Source organism: Oreochromis niloticus, linkage group LG10 (assembly GCF_001858045.2).
Source record: "Oreochromis niloticus isolate F11D_XX linkage group LG10, O_niloticus_UMD_NMBU, whole genome shotgun sequence".
NCBI lineage: Eukaryota > Metazoa > Chordata > Actinopteri > Cichliformes > Cichlidae > Oreochromis > Oreochromis niloticus.
In genome coordinates this window covers 17,349,836-17,359,051 of record NC_031975.2, presented here as the reverse complement: position 1 = coordinate 17,359,051, position 9,216 = coordinate 17,349,836, and the positions used below count along the sequence as shown (strand labels likewise).

General features: G+C 38.8%; 1 protein-coding gene across 1 annotated transcript in view; it reads left to right on the top strand.

The window, feature by feature from the left end:
- The first annotated feature begins 3,626 nt into the window (after positions 1-3,626).
- Positions 3,627-9,216, top strand: part of LOC100701772 (calpain-1 catalytic subunit-like) — a 29,123-nt gene continuing 23,533 nt past the window's right edge. Inside the window, exons 1-3 of the mRNA XM_005462326.4 lie at positions 3,627-3,707; positions 3,789-4,050; positions 4,188-4,275. Coding sequence (XP_005462383.1) covers positions 3,817-4,050; positions 4,188-4,275 — 322 coding nt within the window. The 5' untranslated portion in view covers positions 3,627-3,707; positions 3,789-3,816. The remainder of the gene's footprint in view (positions 3,708-3,788; positions 4,051-4,187; positions 4,276-9,216) is intronic.

Genomic DNA, 9,216 nt, shown 5'->3' with positions numbered 1-9,216 from the left:
CCAGTGTTCTCATCATTGTGTGTTAAACAATAGGCTTGAATTTAGATTTATTTTTTATTAATTGTATAGCACCTTTCAGAACTCAAGTCCTTCAACAAAAATGGCAACTTTGTTTTCTTAGGTGTAAAGTCACGGACTTTTCAGAACATGTTTCAACAATCAGAATTGGTAGCTCTGTTCCTGGCTCTTCATCGGAGTCTTAACGAGCAAGATGATCAACTCCAAGTCATCCCTGGCAATAAAGTTGAATCCACTTAAATTTAACTCTAAAGCTCAAATATGTCTGTTTCAGGAAAATGTCTTTAACAAGTTTGGACTAGTGAATACTTTACTTTGTGTATACTCTCCTTCCACTACTTAATGACTTGGTGAGCTCATGATTTTATCTTAGAATTAACAGTTGCACTCTCTGCAGCTGGCAGAGCAAAGCATTTTATATGGTTTAACAATCTTGGCTGTAAATATAGGGACAAATGGCAAACACGGAGCACATGTTTCTTAAGGCTGTAATCACCTCACTAGTGATGGGTAGATGAGGCCTCGTGAAGCGTTTTAGCACATTCCCCAAACTGTATTGCTGTTTTACTCCATACTGACACCTGCTGGACCTGAAGTATCATTGCAGGCAACTTGAGACTCAAAACAGACACTGATTCAATGACCTAGTCATTCTTGTATACGCTGTAAGGTATTGTACTTTACATGGAATCATTTTATGTTTTACATTGCAAATATTGTAGAAATCTTTAAAATATATTGTGAATGACATTAAGTGAAAATTAAAATGAAAGTATTGTGAATATAATTTACCAATTGAAATGTAATTGACTCAGAGTTTATTATAAATTTCTATTCAGAAAAATAAGTTTATCCAATGTTTTTGCATTCAGTCTATTGCGGGTTTTTTGTTTGGTTTTTTTGACACCATTTCCTCAGCTTTGGAAAACTCACAGGCATAGATGAAGCTGGGGTACACAAAAACTGTAAAGCCAGGTGGAAAAGGTTCTGACAAATGTCTTCCTATTCCTCCAGTACGTTAAAGGATCCTCTGATCTTGGAATGTTTCTCTCTGACACTCTCCACCATACTAAGGGGTTGGCAGTCCTATATAATAAAATTCAGGACTGCCTGGTCCAGAACAGTCTTCCTAGATGCTTGATTTCAAAATAATAAAACACATATTAATACAAAAAAAATGATAAAGCTGTTCAGTGTCTATATAGGTCTACCTGTGTTCATTCTCGGTGTGTTTGTCTCCTCATTTTCATGTTTGGCTCTGTAATGCCTAAACACTGAGGAGGTGCTTTTGTTTGTGTTAGAAATGCAGAACAGATGCGACATTTACCCTGCATAAAATGAAATAAATAATTTACACTGCAAGTCTCATTGCTGTTTTTCCTATTCTGATAGATTACACTGAAACAAAGACAGACAAACTATTTGCAGTTAAAAGATCAAAATGATCCCACACAGCAGAAACATTTCTTTTTCTTTCGGGCTCCATTTTGTTATGGAGAGATGTGTATTTTTTATCTTTGCGAGAGTAATTTTGTGTTTTTTTGGTGGCGACTCATTCCGTTGGCAGATGCGGATGCGGTACATTTTAAACACAGTTTGGCCCGTTGGCAAAGAGCGATACAGCGGCTGTATCGATCACGTGACTTTTTCTTAAAGCGACGCACGCACCGACACAGGCTTCACTCTGTGAGCTTGATACAAGCGATGAGCTTTGAACAAAAGTCACCAATATTGTCTGATGGTGTAAATCAAAATAGGCAATGCACGTGTATCTTGTTGCCTCTGCTGCAGAAACATGATTCGACATAGTGAAGGTAGATAAATTAAATACCTTGTTTAATAGTTGGAGAAAAACTCAGACGTTTAGGAGGCATAGTGGAAACATTGTCTAAGTTTGTTGAATAAGGAGCTATGACACAAAAGGAAACGGGAACACCACAGGCAGTAGCGGTTTTAGATACGGGCGACACGGGCGGTTGCCCGGGCGGCATCGTGATGGGGGGCGGCATCACGGGCATCGGCAAAAATTTTTTTTTTAAAAAAAATGCTCGTACTCATGCTGCCCCGATGGCAGCCAGCGCATATTGGGAATGTCATAGGCACCGATCGGTTTTCTATCGCCCATTTGCTGGGAGTAAGGGCGCCCTCCGTTTGCGAGGTGCGCCTGCTGCTTGCGGCACAGGGAGGAGAGGGCGGGGCGGCGGGGGATTCTCTGGCTGGCTGGAGCAGCATCTAATAACCAACTCGCAAAATAAAACAAAATAAAAACAAAACAACAAACACGAAAACACCGGACATTGTGATACAGACTTATAATTTGCACCGATGTTTTTTCGAAATTTTATACACGAAAACTGAGCGCGAGAGCCCTCGGTGCGCCTGCTCACTGCTGAAGTCAAAGTAAACTTTATTGTCATACAGTCCAGTATATAGAGAGATGAGACGACGAGGCTCCAGTTACAGCAGTGCAAATAAACGAACAATAAATATAGTAGAGTAAGAAAATAAATATACACTTTAGGACTCGGGGTAAAGGGATCAATAACAATTTAAAATTTATAATTTACAGTTTGATGATTTAAAGTCTCACACATAACCCGTCGAAAGGGGAGGGAGACCTGCTGCTTCCAAATAGAGCACATTTCATTCATAATGTTGTAAATCCAAGCCCATTATGTATTCATGATTTGAATCCTGGGTTGTGTGAAATCCCAGAAATACACCCTAGACAAAGTTAATCTGTGAACTAAGGTGTAGGTCTATTAGGTTATGTTGTGGTGATCCTCTGGTTGAGGGATGGGTGTTCATACTGGAGTGCAAAATTAAAACCAATGGAAGATGGACAAGAAAAGTTCAAAGCCATCAGGTGCTCAGTTTAGAAAAAAGAGAAAAGAAGAGGAGAAGAAACGAACAAAAGATACAGGTAAACAGATGTGTCATTGGATAATGGCAGGTCATCCTGAAACAATCAGAATCAGAATACTTTATTAATCCCTAAGGAAATAATGTGGGTTACAGTTGCCCCAAGAAGAAATGGTAAAAATAGTAACAGTAACAGACTAAACTCCAAACAATACATTATGTTACAGATTTTAATATTAATTAGTCATTGTCAATTGTTGATTTGTCCTGTTCTCATTGTATGACGAATTATGATGGCTGTTTGGTAGCCGTTTGCATACTATGCATACTCTCTCTCTCTCTTCATATGTGTGTGTGGACAACAGTTTTATGTTAATGTACAATCCTTAACATGTTTTGTGTGTGTGTGTGTGTGTGGGGGGGGGCGCCAGAGGGAGTGTTCGCCCAGGGCGCCAAACAGGCTAGGACCGCCACTGACCACAGGGATAGGACATGCAGAGCATTAGTATGACAGGAGTATGCTAAGGAACAGGGTGAGATAAAAGCAAGTGGTCATGTATTTTCTTTAACATATCTTAGCCACATAGATTTGTGGAAATTCATCAAATCTGACAAAACAGCAGGCTCAGAGTGAGGCCTTTCTATCAGAAAATCTTTTTTTTTTTTTTTTTACATTATGTTCAATCTACATCTTTAGGGTTGGGACTCCAGTCTTATGTAATACATTGTCAATATATAAAAGAGGGCGTGTGCTGCACATGTCACATCTTGCAATTTCAGGGAACTCTTCTTGCAAGGAGGGATCAGTTGGTTGTCACCGTGCACAGGTAATAATCTCTGTTCCTTTCAACGATAGCTCTCACACGGAGTTAGGTGTCTCTGAATTATTATTTTTTTCCTTGCACCAGAATCTGTCGGAAGACTTTGATCATCATCATGGCTAAATCTGAAACTTGTCTCGTCAACTTGCGTTACCAAGATGGCAGCGAGGGAAGCCCCACCAACCCTGCCAAGTTCAAAAATCAGGACTTCGCTCAGATAAAAGCTGACTGCCTCCAGAAAGGAGAACTGTTTGTGGACAATGAGTTCCCACCAAACGGTCGTTCTTTGGGTGACCTGCCTGATCTGAGTTCCTCACAGGAGAGTGAAGTGAAATGGCTTCGACCAGCAGTAAAATCATTTTAAATATATTTATTTTTCTTTCACTTCGAAATCTGATGGATTGTTAGTTAGCGTTTCTGTACAGTAGGAAAAACAGATTCTTTTTACATGATTGTCAACATATTTTTCTCTACTGTCTTTTCAAGGATTTATTGAGAAAACAAGGAAAGAAGGATAAGCCTGCTTTCAGTAAAGATGGTATGTCACGATTTGACTTTGGACAAGGCGACGTGGGTAAGCAAAACTTTCTTGCCTATAGCTAATGACAATGACAACTATGTTCCACAGCTTGAGAAAACTATTAGTTTCCTCCTTTTAACAGGTGACTGCTGGTTTTTGTCTGCAATATCTGCACTGACCTTCCAAGAAAATCTGATGGCACAAGTTGTACCAATGGATCAGTCCTTTGAGAACTATGCAGGAATATTTCACTTCAGGGTAACAAAGGATTAATAAATGTGTCTAAAGAATACTGTCACAAAACAGAAACACAACACATTGTGGTTAATTATTCCAGAGGTGGTGAGTAGCAAAGTACAAATACTTTGTTATTGTACTTAAGTAGAATTTTCAAGTATCTGTACTTTACTTGAGTATTTATTTTTCTGACAACTTTTTACTTTTACTCCCTACATTTTAAACAAATATCTATACGTTCTACTCCATACATTTTCCAAACAGCCTCGCTACTTTTGTTTTAACATATTTGAGGTGAGTTATTGTTTCGCGTCACTGCAAGTCTTGGCGATTGTGGCTCAAGAGTTGGCCGTTCATCTTATAAGTGGAAGGTTGCCGGTTCGAGCCCCGGCTCCAACAGTCTTGGTCATTGTGTCCTTGGGCAAGACACTTCACCCGTTGCCTACTGGTGGTGGTCAGAGGGCCCGGTGGCGCCAGTGTCCGGCAGTCTCGTCTCTGTCAGTGCGCCCCAGGGCAGCTATGGCTACAATGTAGCTTGCCGTCACCAGTGTGTGAATGGGTGGATGACTGAATGTGTAAAGCGCTATACAAATAAAGGCCATTTACCATTCAAACATCAAACTGATTTGAGCTTAAACAGTAACACATGAAAGATAATCCCTTTCCCCAGTACAAGGGGCACAGTGTTTTTTCATGCTGTGAAACCTGCTGAAAAACAAGCTGAGGCAGACTTGCTGTGTTATTCAAAGGTTGCTTGAAAAAACTTTGCAGTTCAGTGCAGGATAAACAGGTTAGTTTGCTTTACTGTCATGGATGGATGATGATCAAATCATCACAGCCTGAACTATCACTGAATGGAGCTCTTAATAGAAATTATTGTGAGTTGTGATTCTTTTCTCCACTCTGAGCCATTAAAACTGATTTTAGGCCCTACATGCTGAATCTCACTTTAACCTCTTGCCTACTTATTTTCTGTTTAGAGGCAAAGTCACGCCTATAATCTAGGCAACAAAAAATGGAGGTGTTTGTATTTTCCTTCTGTTTCTCTGCTGATGTTCAGCTTATCCTAGAAATGTCCTCCAAAGAGCTACATCTTACTTTCTTACATTGGGTACATTTCAGAGCCTTACTTTATTACTTTTAAAAAGAAAGTGAAAAGTGGAATCAGTACATCAAACTTTACTAGAGTATTTTTCAACACTAGTATCTGTACTTCTAGTACAGAAATCTAATCTAGATCAAAGTACAGAATCTCGGTACTTTTGCCACCTCTGATTGATTCTTAGCTGTCCTCTCTGTTTCAGTTCTGGAGGTTTGGAAAGTGGGTAGATGTTGTCATTGATGACAATCTGCCAACGATCAAAAAGCGGTTACTGTTTGTGTCCTCAAAATGTGGAAATGAGTTCTGGGCTCCTCTGCTGGAGAAGGCATATGCCAAGTAAATAACCATCTCTCACACTTTCATGTAAATCAGTTTAGAAGGTCACATTTCTGATATGAATATCATTGATTTAAAAATGTTTCTCCTTCTGGGTGCCTCCTTCAGACTTTGTGGCTCGTATGCAGACATGCATGCTGGGTTTCCATCAGAGGCCTGCAAAGATTTCACTGGAGGTGTAAACCAGACTTACAAACTGAAGGAGATGAACTCAGCTGGCCATGGTGATCTTTGGCTCACATTAAACAGAGCAACTAGGTGCCAATCACTGATTTGTTGTTGGACTTACCACAATGAGGTAAAAAACAGACAAACAAAAAAACCCCAACAAAAATCAATAACAATAGATTAAAAAAAAACCTTGTTCTGTCTTTTTCAGGGTGCTTTGGTCTCTGACACTGGATTGGTGAATGGGCATGCCTATTCCATCACAGGTGTCACTAAGGTAAACCAAGGAGCTAGAAATTTACATTCACCATAGGAAAAGAGTGAAAACAAGAGCCAAGAAAACTTAATTGCAAAAGTTGTGATAGTATCAATGAATGTGATAATGTGATACCATTACTGAAGCATTTCCAATACCTGATGTCTTCACTTCATTATTTCATTTGAAGGTGGAATTAAACGGCTCCAAAGTCCGACTGGTGCGAGTCATGAACCCATGGGGTGAACGGGAGTGGAACGGAAAATGGAGCGACAAGTACTTGACTTAATCAAACAACAAACAATGTCAATATACCGCTGACAATGACACAATTTTAACTAGTGTTGCACCTACACATAATCAACTCACAGTATTATGATAAATAGGCATAAAACTGAAAAAAAAGCAATTATGATTTAATCAGAAGCTGTTTATGCAAACCTACAACAGGCAGTTCAAGAATTTCTAAACATGAGATAAACAGTATAGCTGGAACAATAAGTGGTCAACAAAAGAGAGAGAGAGAGAGAGAAAACATAGATATGCTGTGCAAAATGAAAATGGCCAGACATCCACAGAGAACAATAGAGGTGGATGATCACAGGATGCTTTCTAATATAAAGAATAACAACTTGTGAACTTCCAGCCAAATTAAAAGCAATGCCAACACTCTCACATATTGAAGGGGAGTGTTCAGCACAGTGCAAAACATTTATCGACCTCAAGAAAAGAAATGCTGTATGTGTAGTATATATGTAGTATATATGTATTGTATATGAAATATATCTGTTTTGCAGCATTAAAGTCTGTCATTAAGTTATTTGTTTCGTGTTCTCAGGTCAGATTTATGGGACAGAGTAAGTCCAGAAGTTAAAAAAAAGTGTTTCGACCGTGACGACGGAGAGTTCTGGTAAATTCTAAATTTTGCACACTGATTACTCTCAATAGTTACAAAAAGCTTTTAAAAACTCAAAAACAAAAAATCATATGATCGTTTTGATGCAATACCAAAGAGTAAATGTCTTATTGGTTGATATTTAATCTTTATTTCCTTTTTTTTAAAATCTCTATCTGCTCATCTGTCTGTCAGGATGCAAATGGAAGACTTCTGTTCCTATTTTGCTTACGTATCCATCTGCTGTGAGACCCCTAACTTTCTTGATGGAGACTTAAAATGTCAGTGGAATTGCATGATTTACGATGGCAGCTGGGTAGCAGGGAAATCTGCAGGTGGCGATGTGAATCACCGTGAGACAAGTTCATTCCTATCTAAACTTTAACTATCACTAAAAGAATAATATAGTTTTTACATATTTCTTTTATCTGTGCAAACACAAAACCCACCATACATTTCTAAAATGTAATTAACAAGATGAATGTTTCCTCACTCTCTGTAGCCACCTTTGCAACAAACCCTCAGTATCGCATCCGAGTGACTGTTATAGACAAGAAGGAGCCAGGAGACAAAAACATCGTGCTCTCCCTGATGCAGAAACCTCAGCAGGGGAATCGCAAAGAGATACGCCTCCACCGAACTAGACTTACCATCTATAAGGTATTCATTCTGAATCCGCTTCCTTTAATTTAAATAATTGTTAAATACTGCAACTGAATACTGAAGGACAAGAAACTAAATCTTTAAAACAATTGTATCACCCTGTTATTAAGACACGAGTACTTTCCTAATCGAGCAGCTAAGTTAGTAAGACAATAATAATGAAAAAATGGTCTTCACTGATTTCACATTCATTATTTAAAGTTACTATGGAAACTGGTTCCTGCCAAACAGTTTAATGAAGTTATTCTTACCATTTTCCAATTAACAGATTCCACCGGGGGTAAGTACAAACAATAACAAATATATGAAACTTGACTGTGCACCAAAAGTAAATTCAGCATTTTAATAACTTTAATAACAATGTACACTGAGACTCAGGAGAGTATTTCACTATAGATATTCCTTTATATTTCTCCCAGACCCCACAAGGACGCCTGCAACAGGATTTCTTTCAGAGGAACAGCCCTGTGAAGGCAGAAAAGACTTACAGCTCTGAGCGAGATCATATTGAACTCCACAGTCTGGAACCTGGAGAGTACGTGATCATCCCATCCACCTATAAACCCAACATCACTGCAGATTTCGCTCTCGCTGTCTACACCAAGACTGACAAATAAGATCATATAAACTAAGAATCCTTCACATAATGAAGGATTAATATGATTAATTCAGGATAATAAAATACATGAATTATTTATTTAACAAATGATACCATAGGGTAGTTTCCTGTTTGTTAGCCAGACATGAGCTGTGTTATCTCTGCTGGTGGTGAAATATGGGTGGTGGGGTTAAAAATGGTCACATGAGTCATACTGTCAGGGTTGTCTCGAACAGCGATCCCCAACCCCCGGGCCATGGACTGGTACTGGTCCGTGAGTCGTTTGGTACCAGGGTGCGAGAGTTGAGGCACGGGTGTGAAATTTATGGTTTTCAGGGTTTTTATAGTTATTTTTTAAATTGTTTTTATTGTTAACTAGGTTTCCCTGGGTCTTTTCCCGTATGTTATGAATAAATCTCTTTTTTGGAACTGGTACTGTTTTTATTTTGTTGTATTTATCCGCGACACCTTAAAGGCCAGTCCGTTAAAATATTGTCGGACATAAACCAGTCCTTGGTGCAAAAAAAGGTTGGGGACTGCTGGTCTAGAATGTTCCCAATATAATTTTTTGCTGGGCATTTCTATTTATTTCACAGCCTGCACAGGCAAAATGCAGCCATGTAGTGCATTTTTAGACAGATAACATAAATGTTGATAAATAACATGACTTTATCCATACCTAAAAGAAATAATAGGCTAAATGATTAAAATGTACAATGCTAATACTACTGATAGTTGGC